We start from the raw sequence: 20,052 nt of genomic DNA, 5'->3' as shown, positions 1-20,052 counted from the left end.
AAAGAGACATGAGGGAAGCCAGAGTGAGACGACATATCGAGGGAATAGGAGTAAAAATGAAACAAAACATTCGAACGCAAACACCCCGTACATCCAACCGCCATTGAGCGCACCTAGTAGTTTGGCAAGTATGTATGAGTGATTCTTAAGAGGGAAAGGAAGATAAAATTGAGTCCCGTTACTGTCTGCGATTGAGCAAGTAGGCGCGCTCAGTGGCAGTTGGATGTACGGGGTGTTTGTGTTAGAATGTTTTGTTGCGTTTTACTCCTTGTCGTTGCGCGGACGTGTATGCATATACCAACACTGCCGGTGGTCTCTCGTCGTCTTCGCCCATCTACGTAATGGTCGCAAATAAGCGACAACGCAAGGAGCAAGTTTTTTTGGCGTGGCAGTGCGCATTTGCCCTCGGTGATGCGAGGCGCTCTAGTGCGATGCGCGCTGTTGGCGTGAATGGTGGCGTCTCGCACTCCGTCGCGCCGCTTCGGGAAGCGACGAGCTACAGCGTCGATTGATGTGTTGCCTGGAAGGCGAAAGAAATGCGCAGCAGGCTGTATTGTACAGCGGTAGTGGTTTCGTTTCGGTGTACCTCTTTGCAGCCGCGAACTGCACGGTTGCCCGAAAATGAGCGCCAGCCAGCATCCTGGCGTACGCTTCCGCGCTCGCACGCGGACGGGTTCTCACGCTTCGGCCAATGGGAGGGAGAGAGATGGGTCGTGCGGCGAAGCCGCTTTTGCCGATCTCCGGCAGGAGCGCAGTTTCGCTCCGTCAGTCGAGGTGATCGGACGCACGCAGCATGGCCCGAACTAAACAAACCGCGCGCAAGAGTACTGGAGGCAAGGCTCCGCGTAAGCAGCTTGCTACCAAGGCTGCTCGCAAGAGTGCCCCTGCCACAGGCGGGGTGAAGAAACCTCACCGTTACAGGCCTGGAACCGTGGCCCTGCGTGAAATTCGCCGATACCAGAAGTCGACCGAACTGCTGATCCGCAAGCTTCCCTTTCAGCGCCTGGTGCGGGAAATCGCTCAGGACTTCAAGACGGACCTCCGTTTCCAGAGTTCTGCCGTGATGGCCCTACAGGAAGCTAGCGAGGCCTACCTCGTTGGTCTTTTCGAAGACACCAACCTGTGCGCCATCCACGCTAAGCGCGTCACCATCATGCCAAAGGACATCCAGCTGGCTCGGCGCATTCGCGGTGAGCGCGCCTAAGTTGGGCTGCTCCCTGCGCTTCGGTCGACAGGCAAGCAACAACAAACGGTCCTTCTCAGGACCACCAACGTGTCTGCTTTGGCTACGAGACCACTCCAGGCCACGTACTCCGGCCGCACCCTCTTTTGCTGTCATGTTTTGTACGTACGTGGCTGCCGTTGTCTAGCGCGCGGAAGAACGGAACGTCGGCGCGTCGTTATTACGAAGAAATGGCTCAGCTTTGACAAATTCAAGGTAAAAGTGTGTATCATTATGAGTAGACAGAGAAAAGGTAGGCTAGCTTCAGTCGGTGTGTGTGCAGCAGCCGTGCTGCGACCCTGTGGTGTGTCAATTTCATTTATGTGTTTACCTTTTTGCCCGCCGCTTGTAAGGTGTTTTTGAGGGCTTCTGTTTGCGTAACGCCATGGTGACTTGGGCTGCTGGACCCCGGCGCAACTTTTGGGTGCACTCGTAGGAGGTGATGAAGTTTTACCGAGAGACGAAATAAACAATTGTATCGGGCCAGTTGGTAAGGATCCATCTCGCTAGGAAGCGCAGCCACTATTACACAGACCTCACAACACAAGCGCTTAACTTCAACTGAACTTTCATTGCAAACGTCAGAGTTTATAAAGGGGGTGAACAGAGAAAAAGAATAGTAAAAGGTAGACAACAAAAAGCACACGTGCCAGTCCCGCACATTACTGTCTGTTATTCTCTATCACCCCATCCAAAAAACAGTTCTTTCCGCGTGAGCGCGATAGAGAGTGCACTAACACACTCGAAATCATCGCGTGTCATTTCCTTTCATTTCTTTTGAAGCTGAACAAGTTTTTGTGCCATATTCTGGACAATTTTTTTTTTTTTTTGCAATAAACGTTTAGTTGAAGTTAAGCGCTTGTGTTGTGTGTTCTGTGTAATAGTGGCTGCGCTGCCTAGCAAGATAGACGAAATAAATTGTGTTAGAAGCACCAAATGGAATGCGCTAACGGCGGGTTCTCTCTCTCTCTCTCTCTTTTTTTTTTTACCTTACGTTTGTTTTTCTATTCAAAGGTATTAAATTTACTCTGTCCCTGTGCTGACCCGTTCAGGTGTCATCGTAAGGATAGACGGTTACGTGTGGAGCTTTTTTTTTTTTTTTTTTAATGAGAAATGACAACGCTTACATGCTCTTTTCTGTCTTTTTCGGTGCCGAGCTGCGTGATTTGGTTGTCTCTTTGCAGCATTTGGCGTCGCGCACTTGTGGCTAACTGATGTCGCGAGGAAATATATATAAAGTATAGAAAAACAAACACGCTTGAGGGTACGAACAGAGCCATCGTGACTGCGAAGCGAAACACGGCCGCGTCACCTGTTTGGGTGGTCCTTAGAAGGACCGTTTGGGGAATGCGGCGAGCGCGCGGAAGGGGTGCTCGCTTACGCCTTCTTCTCCGTCTTCTTTGGAAGAAGCACGGCTTGAATGTTGGGCAACACACCGCCCTGCGCGATGGTGACGCCGGAAAGCAGTTTGTTCAGCTCCTCGTCGTTGCGGATGGCGAGCTGCAAGTGACGGGGGATGATCCGGGTCTTCTTGTTGTCACGAGCGGCGTTGCCCGCCAGCTCGAGCACCTCGGCGGCCAGGTACTCGAGTACGGCAGCCAGGTAGACCGGAGCGCCAGCTCCGACGCGCTCGGCGTAGTTTCCCTTGCGTAGGAGGCGGTGAATACGGCCCACGGGGAACTGAAGCCCCGCGCGGCTAGAACGGGTCTTGCTCTTGCCTTTCGCCTTGCCGCCCTTGCCACGTCCGGACATGGTGTTGCTTTTCGCTTGGTACGACGCCGGTTGCCGAAAACAAGAGAGCCGTTGTCAGATAGGAAGGAGACGCGGCGCCGAAACGCTTTGTCCCAGAGTCACACTTAACTCATCAACCCATCATCATCCTACGTCTGTCCCGGCTCTCCCTCCCCCCAGGGCTGTGTGGGGGGAAGATTTGTTTCGGGCAGACGGCCATGCCCTGGCAAGGGGGCCACCGTTCGGCGCCAGGCGCCCAACAGACGCGGCCTGCCTCCCGGCATACAAGCCAGGGAGGCCCGACAAAGGGACTACCCTCCGGCGGAGCAACTTCAGTCGCAACGCGCAAGAAAGCTGCTGCCTTCTGAGATGAGAGCCGTGCTCGAATGGTTTCCGTTGCCACCATCGCGCGCCGCCGCTCGCGGGGAACGGATGAGAGTGTGAGAGAGAGAAGCCGTGCGAACCAATGGGGCGCGCGCGTTGTGCTGATCTCGTCAACACCCCTCGCTCATATTTAAGCGCGGCGAGACGGGGGGACACGCGCATTCGACTCTGGTCTCGCGTGCGTGTTGTGTGAAATCATGCCTCCCCAACCGTCTGGCAAAGCCGTCAAGAAGGCCGGCAAGGCGCAGAAGAATGTGCGCGCCACGGACAAGAAGAAGAAGAAGCGCCGCAGGAAGGAGAGCTTCTCCATCTACATCTATAAGGTGCTGAAGCAGGTGCACCCCGACACTGGTGTCTCCAGCAAGGCCATGTCCATCATGAACAGCTTCGTGAACGACATCTTCGAGCGTATCGCCGCCGAGTCGTCACGCCTTGCTCACTACAACAAGCGCTCGACCATCACGAGCCGGGAGATCCAGACCGCGGTGCGCCTGCTGCTGCCCGGAGAGCTGGCCAAGCACGCGGTGTCCGAGGGTACAAAAGCCGTCACCAAGTACACCAGCTCCAAGTAGGCGTGCGTCGTGGGCCACAGCGAGCAACGACAAATCAACGGCTCTTCTCAGAGCCACCCAAATTGTCTGCGTCGGCATAGGGGTTGTGCTGAGAGATTCGGCTCCGAATCCATCCTCTTCTCTCTGTTGAACACCGCTAGCAGGAGCGTTGGTGTGCCGCGCTCGACGTGTGTGCTCGGGGAGGTTGAACAGGTAAATTAGAGAAGACCGAGTGCGCGGAGAAAAGTGCCACAAGTACGGTAATGGAGGGAAAACAAAACCAGGAGCGTGGTAATTAAAAAAAAAAAAAAAACAGGGGGAAGGTGGCCGCTTCTCTCAAAAAAAGGTAACATGAACTCGAGTGTGTTCAGCTCTTGGGAAATGATAGAATAGGAAACTCGCGTCAGCGCTTGCCCGAGCAACTCCGACATGTCGGGCCAAATATGAAGGGGTATACACGGTATGCAGTGCATGCGGAGAGAAGGAAACTGCCGAACACTTGATAATGCTATGTAAAGGGCTTCACCTTATAGTTTAGAATGATGGCGCAGAGTTTTTCAAAAGCACCGGGGTTTAGAGACGGGGGAGGGCAAAATAGACTTTAGGCGGGTAGAATTAACTAGAAGGTGGTTATCTTATTGGTGGCTAAAGTCAAGGCAAGAGTGAAAACTAAACCATTCACTGCAAAGCACCGCGGTCCTATACTTCACTATTTAAAGAGAGAAAAAAAACAAGATAAATGTAGCTGTTTGTTAGGTCAGCATTATGGCTAGGTGGTGATAGCTGCCGCCCGATGTGAAGGGTACAGCCACATTCATCAGACAGCGCAGAGTTCCTTCTCTGCCACGCCATTCATTTGTTTACGAAATTGGGGCATTTATTTCTTGAGAGCGCAGGGCAGGCCCGTTTCGAGACTGTAGGAGGAGTGAATGTAGCTTAAAGTGCGTGGCGCGGTGAAAAATGTGCGGAAGCATTGATGCAAGAAAAGATAGGGGAGAAATATATAGACGCATGTGACAATAGCTGTAGAAGCAGAAAAGCGTGGCGGCGGACTGCATGCTAATTATTGTCCGAAAGCAAAGTATCGACAGCCCGAGTGAAGGAAAAAACAAAACTGTGCGTACGCATGACAGGGGTACCACGCAGGTGATTTATATAGTGCACAAAGAAGTACGAAATCCAGTAAAGAAAGGCGGTCGACACGAGGTATGGGCATTTCCCGTTTTCGCACCGAGTGCTCCGTTTGCGCGTCGCCGAAAGAAACATAGCCAGGCCGGCCAGCAAACGACACTGCTCGGCTTGACGTTTACATAATCACACGGTGTAGCGGAACACTGTGTTCTCTTCGAAAGAACAAATGCGCCTGTGCTAGGCACAAATGAGTGGTACGTTCCATTCGGAATGTGGTGGGAAACTTACCTTAAATGAATGAGCGGACGCACCGTTTATTTCCGCTTTGTTTTAGATTACTGACTATGTTCGGCGGGTCGACAGTGCATTTGTATGAAGCTTTCAAGCGCGATCATTTTGTAATTTCGCATCGTGCGTCCCTGCCACAAGTTCGGGGAAGGAATACTTTCAATATGGGAACCCTCATGATTGTGAAAGATGAAACTGCGACTACTTAAACACACTTGCACCACAGAAATGGCACGCGCAGTTTGGTATTGGGGCACGTGAGAAGGGAATACAATAGATGGGCATTGGCGCGCATCTTTTTTTCTTATTGATATGATATGTAAGGAGATGTCGGCGCACCATTATGGCGCCGGCTACTCCTTGGCCGTTGAGTTAAACTTGAACACGTATCTTGAAGCAAAACGTACAAAGCAGTGCATGGAAAGTAGAAAACTCGGGCAGAGATATGCAAAGACACACTTACACTTATACGCACATATCAGAACACAATGGTAAGTAAATGTTCGAAAGTCAATGAATGAAGTCTCTGATATAATGTCCCTCGATAATATTCGGTCCACCAGCACAAAACAGTAGAGCACACGTCTGGTCCGTATAAAGATGCATTCGCTCGTGTGTACATAATTGTCGACACGTCATTCATTTCACAACACACACATGATGAGAGTCACGTGATACTGTACATAATAAGTACATTTGTTACAAATGAAAGTTCGTTATTTCTTAATACTTATCAGCAATCCCGCTGTCTTGTAAAGAACGTGTTGATGCTTTTAAAGCGTGCGACTGTAAAACTCGAGTAGGCCACGGACCCAGAAGTTTCTTCATGTTAAACGGTCTGCGGTCTAATGCCAACTGTTCGGACTTAAGACGGCGTCTCGTGATGTGGACAGTCTACGAGAAGGTGACATACGTCTTCATCTATCAATCCGCATTCGCATTCGGGACTTTCAGCTCTGCCGTGTCTGTGCAAAGAAAAAAAAAAAACAAATGTTTTTGTGTATGCCGTGCCTAGCCTCAATCGGTCAATTAGAGTTTCCGATATTCTATCTAATGCCAGCGTAATTTTTAATTCAATAAATGGATCGATGTGGTATAAATCGCACCTCTTTGTACTTTGGTCAAACCAAGCAGTTTTGCTCATTCTGAAAGTTGTATTCTTTATAATACTACGCAATTCACTTTTTTCGAAATATTGGTTGCCACGATGTGTAGACCTACTTTGTGTGCTCTGGACGGCTCTGGAAGGCCAACTGCAAATCTTCTTTGCACAGCTGATGCCGTCCGGATAGTCGTTGATAGATTACTTAACAGGTTGTCAGCCTCCGAAGGTATTATGTAAGCGAAAGTACGCATGCGTAAAACATGCAGCGAACGAACACTCTTCCAACGCTGTAAAGAAGAAAGAATGCATAAAGGGTGGTGCATTTTACGCTCCAATCTCGTCCTATGTAAGGCGCTTTAGAGTTAGGGCTGTTTTGCCTGTAATTGCGTGACCCTTGCAGGGTTCCTCACAGTGCAACCGTGCACTTGAAACGGGCAGGTGTTGAACCACCCCGCAAGGAGATGGGGAAACTTCGCTGCGACCGGACCGCTTGACAGTCCGTGTTTACGGGAGGAGAGGCGCGCCCGAGAGGAGGTGCGCTCTCACTCTCTGCCGTCCCCGTGAATGCTGAAATGAGCGCGGTCGCGTTGCGTGGCTTCGGTGAAACTGCCGTATCGCGATATGTAGTGGAGCTGCCACAGTAAAATTTGAGACACGCGTAGCCAGCCAAAGGTGCTGTTACTTTGCCGAATTTCACGTGCCGGCGTCCACAACAACGCGAGCACGCTTTGTTTAGAAATTTCCGGCCATGAGGCCGTGCCCGGACCGCGTGTGTTAGTCCCTTGGTTTGGCGACAAGGATGGCGTCAAAGTGACGCCGTGAAACGGGTTTCGTGCGTGCAAATGAGGCATTGATGTGATTAGAGAGAAAGCGAGAACATAGAAAAGAAAAAAAAAAAAGAGGGGGGGGGGGGCACACGCCGGGGACGAGTAGTCGCAAAGTGTTAAGTGTGCAGTTTATTTACGTGCGGCACACAGGTGAGCTGTTGCAGCTGTGAGTTTTGACAAATATTGCGTGTGTCATGTTCAGTGGACACGATGAAACGTTTTTTAGCGAACGCGTTGTATCCGCTGGGCTTGTACGTACGCGTACATGAATTGTCGCTTACTCGGTTTGATGTCTCCTTGCCGCTGGGGCAGCTGATACGACTGATACGCCATTTTGCAGCAGTGAAGGGTGCGTGAATGAATGGGCAAGAAACTTAGCAACAGTAACGAGAAAAGAATTAAAAACAAACAAACAAACGAAAGCATGTTTGCCGTGTATATTCAATCTTGTAGTGCAGAAAAATAGTCAGTGCAGCAACCTGCGCGGCCAACGCGCTCCTCGCGAAGAAAAGAGGGAGAGAGAGACGAGCTGGCCGCCGACCAACCGGCGTGCGCCGTTCGCCTTCCTCCTCAGTCTCGCGGGCCGGCGCCGACACCGCGACTCGATCGTGTCGAGCATTCGCTTGGATTCGCTCGCAGGATTTCAAGCTGGACGGTTGTGCCCTCGCGATCTCCGACTTCAGCGTAGCTCCCGCCGACTGGTTCGCCCTCCGCGGTCTCCTGACGCCGTGTAGCTCTCGCATTGTGGCACCCCGCCCTTGGACTGCTTCGACCGGATCCCCACTTTCCTATCTCCTTCTTTTTTCCTCTCGTTGGCTGTCTTCTTCTGCTTCTACTTTCCTTCTATTCTTCTATCCCTCCTTCCCCCCACCCCTATAAGGCACTGCGCCGTGTCGCCTGAAGGCAGACAGAAATTAGGTGCCTTTTTCCTCTTCATTCTAATCACTACCACCACCACCACCATTCGCTTTCCGGGCGCGTTTCGAAGCAGAAGCAGAAACTTCGGAAGCCGTCATGTCTGGCCGTGGCAAAGGTGGCAAAGGGCTGGGGAAGGGTGGCGCCAAGCGTCATCGAAAGGTGTTGCGTGACAACATCCAGGGCATAACCAAGCCGGCCATCCGTCGTCTGGCGCGCCGTGGCGGTGTCAAGCGCATCTCTGGCCTCATCTACGAGGAAACTCGCGGCGTTCTCAAGGTGTTCCTCGAGAACGTGATCCGCGATGCCGTCACTTACACCGAGCACGCCAAAAGGAAGACCGTGACAGCCATGGACGTCGTGTACGCCCTCAAGCGTCAGGGCCGCACCCTGTACGGATTCGGAGGCTAAGAAGCCAGCGGCGTCGCCTGCAGCCAGCCAACGAGAACACAACAGCCCTCTTCAGGGCTACCCACTTGATGCTTCAGCAGTGTGATCCCAGCGGTTCGCCATACCCGTCCGTCCCTCTTTGCAATATCATTGCGTCATCGCTCAGGTGAGCAGCACCTCGTGTAGTAGTAGCTTGATCGCGCTGGGTACTTGTCACGTTCACCGCATTTCGTTCGCGTCGTCGTCTTTCTCCTGGGTCTGCATGCACGAATCAATCGCCGCATCTGCGAGTTCTTCCTCTCCTTCCTGCAAGCCAAGCTGCTAAAACGGGCCCGTCAAGCGAACGTCGCCTAGTTACCTTATCGCGCGAAGGAAGAAGCCGAGCGCAGCGTTCTACCCTGGTCACTGCATTCTTGGAGACACGACTATGCTCAGGAAGCACGAACTCGCTTTTTTCTTTGGAATGCCCACTACACGATCGCGTCACGTTGTGTCAAAATAAATAAAAACGCACTATGTTCTACCGTGGGGCACCCAGACGAAGAAGGGATGTGTACTTACAAATGAAAAAATTGATTGTGACAGGTTGGTCGTGTTTACCGCGCCCGCTGTGCACTCAGAAGTGCCCCATTCAATAACACATTGTGTACATTGTCACGCCTAATAATTTTTGTTTGTTTTTTTTTTCACACCTGGCGCTGCCGAGCTGCAAAATACAAAAAAAAAAGAAAGAAAAGTGGAAGGGGATGTTTAAACAGAATTTCTGCGCAAGTCAGAAGCAAGTACACAATAAGCGCTGCCCATGCAGCGTGCTGAGGGAAGCTGCACTTGATAGAAGTGGCACTCATGTACTGTACTGGTGCTGCGAACACTGCAGTTGTGAAAGCTTTACTTGGACGGACAGCTACGCAACAAGTGTTTCCATTTCGCCGGCAGAGGTGGTCACTCTAGGGAGGCTGGCTTCGCCGCCCACGCGAGAGGGGGGGGGGGGGGACTAGCCCATGATGTAAACGCGAGAGGTTCGAGCGCGGGAAATTCGAAAGCAAGGCGCGCTCGCGTGAGCCTGCCGTCAGATGGCGACACCAACCCACGAGCATTGCATTTTCAAGTGCACCCTTGGTTTCCCACCCACCTCCGCACAGGACGAGGCGTGTCGAATGTGTAACCAAGGCGCACGACAGTGGTTCTGCTCAGGCAAAGCCTACCTATAACAAAAATTGTTCTCCATGTGTGTACCTTCATTTTCTCGTGAAAATGTGAAAGAGGAGTGAATGGGGCTTTTTGAGGCGCGTGTTGATCTTCGTTTCTATTATGATTATTATTTTTCACCCTTTCATTGAGTCCATTTCCTGCTTTTTGTGCCACATATTTAGCACTTAGAGGTTGGGGGGGGGGGGGGATTGCTGATGTGTAAGATGGAAAAGAAGAGGAAAGTGAGCCCCGAAACTGTCTGCATCAGGATGCGACACCTCAGCGGTAGCTCACAAGGGATGGGGGGTGAGGGGGGATTAAAAGGGTGGGAATAAAAGTGTAGAGAAAGAGACATGAGGGAAGCCAGAGTGAGACGACATATCGAGGGAATAGGAGTAAAAATGAAACAAAACATTCGAACGCAAACACCCCGTACATCCAACCGCCATTGAGCGCACCTAGTAGTTTGGCAAGTATGTATGAGTGATTCTTAAGAGGGAAAGGAAGATAAAATTGAGTCCCGTTACTGTCTGCGATTGAGCAAGTAGGCGCGCTCAGTGGCAGTTGGATGTACGGGGTGTTTGTGTTAGAATGTTTTGTTGCGTTTTACTCCTTGTCGTTGCGCGGACGTGTATGCATATACCAACACTGCCGGTGGTCTCTCGTCGTCTTCGCCCATCTACGTAATGGTCGCAAATAAGCGACAACGCAAGGAGCAAGTTTTTTTGGCGTGGCAGTGCGCATTTGCCCTCGGTGATGCGAGGCGCTCTAGTGCGATGCGCGCTGTTGGCGTGAATGGTGGCGTCTCGCACTCCGTCGCGCCGCTTCGGGAAGCGACGAGCTACAGCGTCGATTGATGTGTTGCCTGGAAGGCGAAAGAAATGCGCAGCAGGCTGTATTGTACAGCGGTAGTGGTTTCGTTTCGGTGTACCTCTTTGCAGCCGCGAACTGCACGGTTGCCCGAAAATGAGCGCCAGCCAGCATCCTGGCGTACGCTTCCGCGCTCGCACGCGGACGGGTTCTCACGCTTCGGCCAATGGGAGGGAGAGAGATGGGTCGTGCGGCGAAGCCGCTTTTGCCGATCTCCGGCAGGAGCGCAGTTTCGCTCCGTCAGTCGAGGTGATCGGACGCACGCAGCATGGCCCGAACTAAACAAACCGCGCGCAAGAGTACTGGAGGCAAGGCTCCGCGTAAGCAGCTTGCTACCAAGGCTGCTCGCAAGAGTGCCCCTGCCACAGGCGGGGTGAAGAAACCTCACCGTTACAGGCCTGGAACCGTGGCCCTGCGTGAAATTCGCCGATACCAGAAGTCGACCGAACTGCTGATCCGCAAGCTTCCCTTTCAGCGCCTGGTGCGGGAAATCGCTCAGGACTTCAAGACGGACCTCCGTTTCCAGAGTTCTGCCGTGATGGCCCTACAGGAAGCTAGCGAGGCCTACCTCGTTGGTCTTTTCGAAGACACCAACCTGTGCGCCATCCACGCTAAGCGCGTCACCATCATGCCAAAGGACATCCAGCTGGCTCGGCGCATTCGCGGTGAGCGCGCCTAAGTTGGGCTGCTCCCTGCGCTTCGGTCGACAGGCAAGCAACAACAAACGGTCCTTCTCAGGACCACCAACGTGTCTGCTTTGGCTACGAGACCACTCCAGGCCACGTACTCCGGCCGCACCCTCTTTTGCTGTCATGTTTTGTACGTACGTGGCTGCCGTTGTCTAGCGCGCGGAAGAACGGAACGTCGGCGCGTCGTTATTACGAAGAAATGGCTCAGCTTTGACAAATTCAAGGTAAAAGTGTGTATCATTATGAGTAGACAGAGAAAAGGTAGGCTAGCTTCAGTCGGTGTGTGTGCAGCAGCCGTGCTGCGACCCTGTGGTGTGTCAATTTCATTTATGTGTTTACCTTTTTGCCCGCCGCTTGTAAGGTGTTTTTGAGGGCTTCTGTTTGCGTAACGCCATGGTGACTTGGGCTGCTGGACCCCGGCGCAACTTTTGGGTGCACTCGTAGGAGGTGATGAAGTTTTACCGAGAGACGAAATAAACAATTGTATCGGGCCAGTTGGTAAGGATCCATCTCGCTAGGAAGCGCAGCCACTATTACACAGACCTCACAACACAAGCGCTTAACTTCAACTGAACTTTCATTGCAAACGTCAGAGTTTATAAAGGGGGTGAACAGAGAAAAAGAATAGTAAAAGGTAGACAACAAAAAGCACACGTGCCAGTCCCGCACATTACTGTCTGTTATTCTCTATCACCCCATCCAAAAAACAGTTCTTTCCGCGTGAGCGCGATAGAGAGTGCACTAACACACTCGAAATCATCGCGTGTCATTTCCTTTCATTTCTTTTGAAGCTGAACAAGTTTTTGTGCCATATTCTGGACAATTTTTTTTTTTTTTTTTGCAATAAACGTTTAGTTGAAGTTAAGCGCTTGTGTTGTGTGTTCTGTGTAATAGTGGCTGCGCTGCCTAGCAAGATAGACGAAATAAATTGTGTTAGAAGCACCAAATGGAATGCGCTAACGGCGGGTTCTCTCTCTCTCTCTCTCTTTTTTTTTTTTACCTTACGTTTGTTTTTCTATTCAAAGGTATTAAATTTACTCTGTCCCTGTGCTGACCCGTTCAGGTGTCATCGTAAGGATAGACGGTTACGTGTGGAGCTTTTTTTTTTTTTTTTTTTAATGAGAAATGACAACGCTTACATGCTCTTTTCTGTCTTTTTCGGTGCCGAGCTGCGTGATTTGGTTGTCTCTTTGCAGCATTTGGCGTCGCGCACTTGTGGCTAACTGATGTCGCGAGGAAATATATATAAAGTATAGAAAAACAAACACGCTTGAGGGTACGAACAGAGCCATCGTGACTGCGAAGCGAAACACGGCCGCGTCACCTGTTTGGGTGGTCCTTAGAAGGACCGTTTGGGGAATGCGGCGAGCGCGCGGAAGGGGTGCTCGCTTACGCCTTCTTCTCCGTCTTCTTTGGAAGAAGCACGGCTTGAATGTTGGGCAACACACCGCCCTGCGCGATGGTGACGCCGGAAAGCAGTTTGTTCAGCTCCTCGTCGTTGCGGATGGCGAGCTGCAAGTGACGGGGGATGATCCGGGTCTTCTTGTTGTCACGAGCGGCGTTGCCCGCCAGCTCGAGCACCTCGGCGGCCAGGTACTCGAGTACGGCAGCCAGGTAGACCGGAGCGCCAGCTCCGACGCGCTCGGCGTAGTTTCCCTTGCGTAGGAGGCGGTGAATACGGCCCACGGGGAACTGAAGCCCCGCGCGGCTAGAACGGGTCTTGCTCTTGCCTTTCGCCTTGCCGCCCTTGCCACGTCCGGACATGGTGTTGCTTTTCGCTTGGTACGACGCCGGTTGCCGAAAACAAGAGAGCCGTTGTCAGATAGGAAGGAGACGCGGCGCCGAAACGCTTTGTCCCAGAGTCACACTTAACTCATCAACCCATCATCATCCTACGTCTGTCCCGGCTCTCCCTCCCCCCAGGGCTGTGTGGGGGGAAGATTTGTTTCGGGCAGACGGCCATGCCCTGGCAAGGGGGCCACCGTTCGGCGCCAGGCGCCCAACAGACGCGGCCTGCCTCCCGGCATACAAGCCAGGGAGGCCCGACAAAGGGACTACCCTCCGGCGGAGCAACTTCAGTCGCAACGCGCAAGAAAGCTGCTGCCTTCTGAGATGAGAGCCGTGCTCGAATGGTTTCCGTTGCCACCATCGCGCGCCGCCGCTCGCGGGGAACGGATGAGAGTGTGAGAGAGAGAAGCCGTGCGAACCAATGGGGCGCGCGCGTTGTGCTGATCTCGTCAACACCCCTCGCTCATATTTAAGCGCGGCGAGACGGGGGGACACAAAAAAAAGCAGCGGGACACCACGCAGGAAGGTCGCGTTTTTTTTCGCCTCCACAGTTTTTTTTTAATCTGTAGCTTTGCGCACACCAGTGCGCCAATTCATTTATATTTCTGGCGCTCTTGACTAGCACCTAGTGTGCAGCCCTTTTCAGGGCTTCAAGAATAAAGGAAAATGTAGTCCCCCTTTTTATTTTGTCATTCTCTTTTTTTTCCTCTTTTTTCTCTTCTCCACGACCTCGTGATCGAGATCGGCCATCAACAACATGCATGGCACCTCATCCAAGGAAGCTGGAGTAAAGAAACCCCCCCGACAGACTGGCCCCAGCCCGGCTCTCACCAGGGCTCGGAAACTACAGGCAGCCAAGGGCTCCCACACCACCGGCAAGACTGGGATCCCTTCTCCCACTTCACGGCCCCTCAGCCGAGCCGCCCCAGTGTCTTCCGGCCGTACTGCGAAGAGTGGACCAACACCAAGCGGCCTCAAGCCAGTAGTCCTCACGACCACGTGCTCCAAAGCCGCCATGTTGTCGTCTCCCCAGCGGGACGTCCATGATAGCGAGGAAGGCAGCACCACCTCGTCCTCCACCTCCTCTCCCTCGTCTTCGTGGGAGCACGAAACCCCACCCTCCTCCCCCACCACAGGAACAGAGAGCGAGACAGAGGAAACTCGGTCGCCTAAGCCGAAAAAGCTGGCAGCAACAGGAGCCCGCCGTAAGCGTGCGGCCTCAATACCGCGGAATCACCGCCTCCTTGCCTCCCCACCTAGCGCCCTCTCCTTGCCAACAGCAGACATTGAGGATGACGTCACCCAGGGCTTCCAAATAGACTGGGAGTACTTCGATTCGCTCAGGAGGGGACGGAGGCCCAAGCAGCCCTCCGCTGACTCAGCCTCTCGGGAGAACAGGGAAACCCCCACTGTGGTACTCTCGGCTGGCCAGGATGACGTCAGGGGGGAAAGCCAGGCAGCCAGCAGTCAAACGACAGAGGCAGGCCGCGCCCCGGCTGCTCCCAGTGTTTCCCTTGCCCACGAGCAAGCCCCCTCTCTCAGCGGAACCAGTTTTCCTGCTGTCCTCCTGTCTGCCACTCCGGGTGACGTAGCGGAGGAGCAACAAGCTGGGCAAGGAGGCCCCCTCCTCTCTCGCTCGGAGGGGAATGGCGGAGCGGGGTCTGTGCAAACAGCTGGAGTCTCCTCCTCCCCACAGGCGGGCTCTACAGGCCTTCCTCCTCACCCCACCACAGAGGCGCCCGGCAAGGAAACACTCTGCGCCACTCTCCAACCCTCCCTGCCAAAGCCAAGGGGAAAGAAGGGAAAACCAAAGAGAAAGCAGGAAAGGGCACCACGCCCGGTCTCCTCTCAGGTGGTCGCGGAGGTCAACGCCCCTCTTCGGCAGACACCACCGGCGCGCACCGCTGACCCCAACGGCCGGACTATCATTTTTAGACCGCTCGGCCGCAAGTCGCACTTTTTGGCTGCGTCGAGGGACGCCATCGCTGCTTATCTCGCCGGGTTCCCGGCCACACAACGCGTGCGGGTTAACCATCGCCGCAACCTCGTCGCTGTCGACACCGCCCCCAACTCTGATGTCAGTGCTCTCATCGAGATCACCACCATCGTTGACGTCAGAGTAAAGGCAAAGGTGCTCGACCTCAACTCATGTGTGGGGGAGGTGTTCGGGGTTGATGAAAACATTCCCCTGGATATCATTGCCGCGAACATTACCACTGCGGTAAAGACCCTTTCGTATGCGCGGCGCGGCGCCACGCTGGTCATTACGTTTGAGGGAACTGTGGTGCCAGCGGAGCTCTCGCTCTTCAAACAACGGAGGCCGGTGCGGGCGCGCCTTCCGCGTCCACTGCAGTGTGCGCGTTGCGGTGTGTTTGGACACGCCACTGCAACGTGCTCGCGCGACAGGCGCTGCCTCCGATGCGCCAGGAACCATGCCGAGGGTCCCTGCGCGTCAGAAAAACCCCGCTGCATCAACTGCAAGGGCTGCCACCCCGCGAACGAACCCCGGTGCGAGTCATGGCAGCTGCAGCGAAAGGCAGCCTTTCTACTCGCCTCCTCAGGCGGCAAACTTACGCGCCGCGAGGCTATCCAACAAGCCAAAGCTGCAACACAACGGGAGGCCTCAGGGACGGCAACAGCTTCCACGCGCTCGGGCTGCTCATTCCGCGACGCCCTGAAGAGCAACCCCACCGCAGCACCGGCTTCTGCCGCCACACAGCCCACATGTCCCCCCCCTCCCCCCCCAAAAAAAGACGCAAAGGATGCGGTCATGACGGCACTGGCCGCGGCTCTTCGCGCACTCCTCGAAACCACGGTGTGCAGCGCGACGACGCGGGACTTTTGCCTCGCCGCTCTGAGCGCCCATCAAGACATAGCCCACCATGGCTAGTGCGACAAAGAAGCCGCGGCCGCGGATACTCCAGTGGAACGTCCGTTCTCTCCGCCGCCGTCACCGTGAGCTTGTGCGCTCACTTCCCCAGCGCGAACTTGATGTCCTGGCTCTTCAGGAAACGCACGTTCGTGCTGGGGAGCTCAATATCCCCGGACATGTGGCCTATCACAGTTCGACCGAGTGTGAACGCACCGGCTGTGTCAGCCCCCACTGCACGCAACTGTTGCATCGGCCGGGATGCTCTCGCGCGTCCATTTATGTGCGTGCGCGACTTCCCCAGTCGGCGGTTGACATCGCCGATATTCTGTGTCCCGGTGTCGAGTGCGTTGCTGTGAGAGTGCGCGTTGGTGCTGTAGACACTGCAATAGCGAGTGTTTATGTGCGCTACCCTCGACTCTGGGACCCCCAGTTTATCGTCCGACTGGTGGACCGTCTCGGCGCTTCGGCAGTTGTGTGCGGTGACTTCAACTCTCACCACACGGCGTGGGGAAGTGCGGGAGTAAACAACCCGGGCCGCAAGGTGTTGGATGCGTCCCTCGCCGCCGGTCTCCATCTCCTCAACGATGGCAGGAACACCTTCCTGAGGCGCGGCTCGGCTCCCAGTGCGATCGACCTCTCCTTCGTGACGGAAGACTGCCGCTACCGGTGGTCCCGAAGCCCTGACACGGAGGGGTCGGATCACTACCCCATCTGCCTCGAGCCCCTCTGCGCCCGGCCTGATCAGACGCGCGCCTACTCGGTGGTGAACTTCTCACGCTTTCGCGAACTGTGTGCTGCAGTGCCAGTCGCGGGTGACGTGTTTACGCACATAGCCGAGTGCGCGCGCGAGGCTACGGTGAAGTGCCGTGTTCCCGCCAACACGCCGGTGCCGGACATCAAGCAGCTCAACTTACGGGCTGCTCGGCGTCGTGCTCAGCGCCGGGCTGAGCGCTCTGAGAGGGCGGAGGACTGGACCGTCTACAACCGCATTGACGCGGTGTGCAGGCGCCACGCCCACCATCGCTACGCCGAAAGCTGGTCCAGCCTCTGCCGCTCCTTCGAACAGCAGCGCAACAACCGGCGCGCCTGGCGGGTGTTCGGAGCGATGTTGCGACAACGGGTCCCGCAAGATCCGGCCCTCTCCATCGCGATCGCCCTGCAGCTGACCACGGCTCAGCTGACGGAACTGCTCGCCGACACCTTCAACGCCCCTGTCCTCGCCCCTGACACAGTGCAGCTTCCCCCTCTGCCAGCGCATCACCGGCCGGAACTGTTCGCTCCCGAGCGGTTTTTCCCCACGGCAGAGATTGTGCGACATATAGAGGCCCTCTGCACGCAGGATTTCACCATCGGAGAGCTGCGCCACGTCCTTTCCACGCGGAGGAGCCGTTCTGCGCCTGGCAGCGACGGCATTACGTACCAGATGCTGCGAAACCTCGACGAGGGCCAACTTCCTGGCCTGCTCGAGGGATACAACAGCGTCTGGCGCTCGGGTGCGTTTCCGGCGACGTGGAAGGAGGCGATCGTCGTTCCGGTGTGCAAGAGGGGCAAGCCCGCGTCGGAACCGACCTCATACAGGCCGGTTTCGCTTACGTCAGCTGCCGGGAAAGTGATGGAAGCCATGGCCCTCAAGCGACTCGAGTGGATTGCTGCGGCCCTCAACTCCCTGGCAGACGTCCAGAGCGGCTTCCGCTGTCACCGGTCAACTGCGGATTGCATCTCCGACGTTGTCACCACGCTGGAGAATGCAAAGCTCCGCGGTGAAGCCGGATATTTGGTTCTCCTCGACATAAAGAGTGCCTTCGATCGCCTGCCTCATGCGGCCGTTTTGGACGCTCTTCGTGCTATGGGTGTGTGTGGCAGGCTTCTCGGGTACGTCGAGGAGTTCCTGGGGGGCAGAACGTTCCGTGTCCGCGTTGGTGGCGACCTCAGCGCGCCTCGCCCGTCCACTGCCGGTGTGCCGCAGGGCAGCATCTTGGGCCCCATGCTGTTCAACCTCGCCCTCGCGCGCATCGTCGACTACATCCCACGAGACTTGGAGTACGAGGTGCGCATTGCCATCTATGCGGACGACATCGCCCTCTTTGCGAGTGGACCCACTCCGCGCGGGCTGCAGGTGCGACAGAGCCTCAACCGCTCTCTCGAGGCCGTGGACGATTACATCACGAGCATTGGGCTTCAGCTCTCCACGGCCAAGACGGAAGCGCTTCTCGTTCACCCAACCATCAAGGGACGATACGAGGTCGGCCGCCTCAAGTTCCGGGGACGTGTTCTGCCGTGGCGACGATCGGTCCAATACCTCGGCATCACGATCGATCACCGCTTGAGCTGGAAGCCAGCCGTAGCCAGCCACCGGACAAGCTGTCGCAGAGTCGCAGGAGCGGCATCCTCTCTCCTCGCGAGGGGCAAAGGCTGTTCACCAGACATTGCCCTGAGGATGTACAACGCCGTCGCCGGAGCCAGGGCCCTCTACGCATTCTCCTGCATCACCCTGCGACCGCCACAGTGGGAAACTCTCGAGAGGGCACATCGCGGCGTCATCCGCCGCCTCTTTGGAATGCCTCGGGCGTCTCCAGTGGGAGTGACCTATGCAGAAACGAATCAGTTTCCCCTCTCGCTCAGAGCCAAGGCTTGTGCTCTGCGTCACGTCGAGCGCTTGCACATGACGCGAGGGGGAAAGGCACTCGTACATCGTCTGCTATCGCTGCCCGACACTGGTATGGGCCGCAGCGCACTGGAGTACGCCAGCCTCATCTCGGGAACCCCTTTCGCAGGTCTCCTGCCTATCCCTCCTCACTGGGACTCCCGGCTGCCCATCTCGATCAGGGTTCCGGGTGTACGCAGCAAGGGGCACACACCACGGGCTGCCCTTCTACAGGAGACCTGCGCACTGATCGAACAGCGCTACTCCGGCCATCTTCATCTCTACACGGACGGCTCGGTGAAGGGGGACGGATCCGCTGCTGCTGCCAGCGTCATTCCGGTGCTACGAGACGAGAGGAAGTGTCGTCTTCCACTCCCGGCGACTTCGACGACCGCTGAGCTCGCGGCTCTGAACCTTGCGGCCGATCAGCTGGTCGAGTTCCTCCCGTCTTCGGCCGTCATCTTCTGCGATTCTCGGGCGGCCCTCCTCACCCTTGCGAGGGGCGAAAATGGCTCTTCGATCGCACAGCGCCTCACGCGCAAGTTCACCGTGATCGTGCGCAGTGGGTGCGATGTGTCGTTTCAGTGGGTGCCCTCACACGTCGGAGTGCGCGGCAACGAGGCAGCCGACGAGCTCGCAAGGGACGCCCACGACCCCTCCACTCCCACAACGAACTTCGTTCGGGACTACGATGTGGCGCGACTCATAATCGCACGCCACGTCCGAGCTCTACACCCAGACCCCCGCACAGCAGCCGGCAAGCCTGTGCCCCGCCTGCCGTCAACGGGAATCGGTCGGCGTGCTCGTGCTCTCCTGCTGCGCCTTCGTGCTGGATGCGGCCGAACAGCGCAACTGCTCTCTAAACGGCGTGGCAGTGGGAGCCCTTCGTGTGTGCAGTGTCCGGCAGAGGAAACCGTTGAACACATTTTGTGCCAGTGCCCAGGATACGCAGACATTCGTCGCCGGCTCTGGGACAACTACGGGAAACTCGGCCTGCCACACGTGAGTGCAGAACACTTGCTGTTCCCCTCGGCGAACGTGGCAACACTTCGCCGGGCGTTCTATGCGCTCCTGGATTTCTTTGGCGACGCGAACCTTTTCACGCGCCTCTAAAGAGGCCCGTTACAATCCCACGTGTTGTTGTTTTCTGTGCCGCGCGCCACGCCCCCTCGGAGTCCCACGTGACTGTTTACATAGTCACTCCCACCTGCCTGACGGCCTTCTTCTCTCCTACGAGGCCACTCCCGTCGGAGCAGACACTCTCTCCCCTTCCCTCGTGACTGCGGAGCGCCCAAAACTTCTCCCTGCCTGTTCGGTGGTGTGTGTGTGCGTGTGAGTGCCTTTTTTTTTTTTTTCTCACTACTTGGGCGCATTCATCGTCTCCGGCTTCTCGGCGGTCTTTCACTCGGTTGGTGTCTGCGTCGTTTCTTGCGCGCGTGCGCGGGGCCAGTGAT

At 55.4% G+C, this 20,052-nt stretch overlaps 2 protein-coding genes across 2 annotated transcripts in view; both read right to left on the bottom strand.

Annotated features, from left to right (window-relative positions):
• Positions 1–2,537: 2,537 nt before the first annotated feature.
• LOC142792867 (histone H2A-like) lies at positions 2,538–3,365 on the bottom strand. Its single transcript, XM_075885694.1, has one exon. The coding sequence runs from the start codon at positions 2,972–2,974 to the stop codon at positions 2,600–2,602; it is 375 nt and encodes a 124-aa protein (XP_075741809.1). The 5' UTR covers positions 2,975–3,365; the 3' UTR covers positions 2,538–2,599.
• A 9,256-nt stretch (positions 3,366–12,621) lies between these two features.
• The window catches only part of LOC142792865 (histone H2A-like), a 31,082-nt gene continuing 23,651 nt past the window's right edge, over positions 12,622–20,052 (bottom strand). The window contains exon 2 of the mRNA XM_075885692.1: positions 12,622–13,134. Within this exon, the coding sequence (XP_075741807.1) occupies positions 12,684–13,058 (375 nt within the window). The 5' untranslated portion in view covers positions 13,059–13,134 and the 3' untranslated portion in view covers positions 12,622–12,683. The remainder of the gene's footprint in view (positions 13,135–20,052) is intronic.

Source organism: Rhipicephalus microplus, unplaced genomic scaffold, assembly GCF_043290135.1.
Source record: "Rhipicephalus microplus isolate Deutch F79 unplaced genomic scaffold, USDA_Rmic scaffold_251, whole genome shotgun sequence".
Classification (NCBI taxonomy): domain Eukaryota; kingdom Metazoa; phylum Arthropoda; class Arachnida; order Ixodida; family Ixodidae; genus Rhipicephalus; species Rhipicephalus microplus.
This window is presented reverse-complemented; position numbering and strand designations above follow the sequence as displayed.

Excerpts from the sequence above, each read along its gene's own strand:
- LOC142792867 (XM_075885694.1), bottom strand. The coding sequence starts at position 2,974 with ATGTCCGGACGTGGCAAGGGCGGCAAGGCGAAAGGCAAGAGCAAGACC.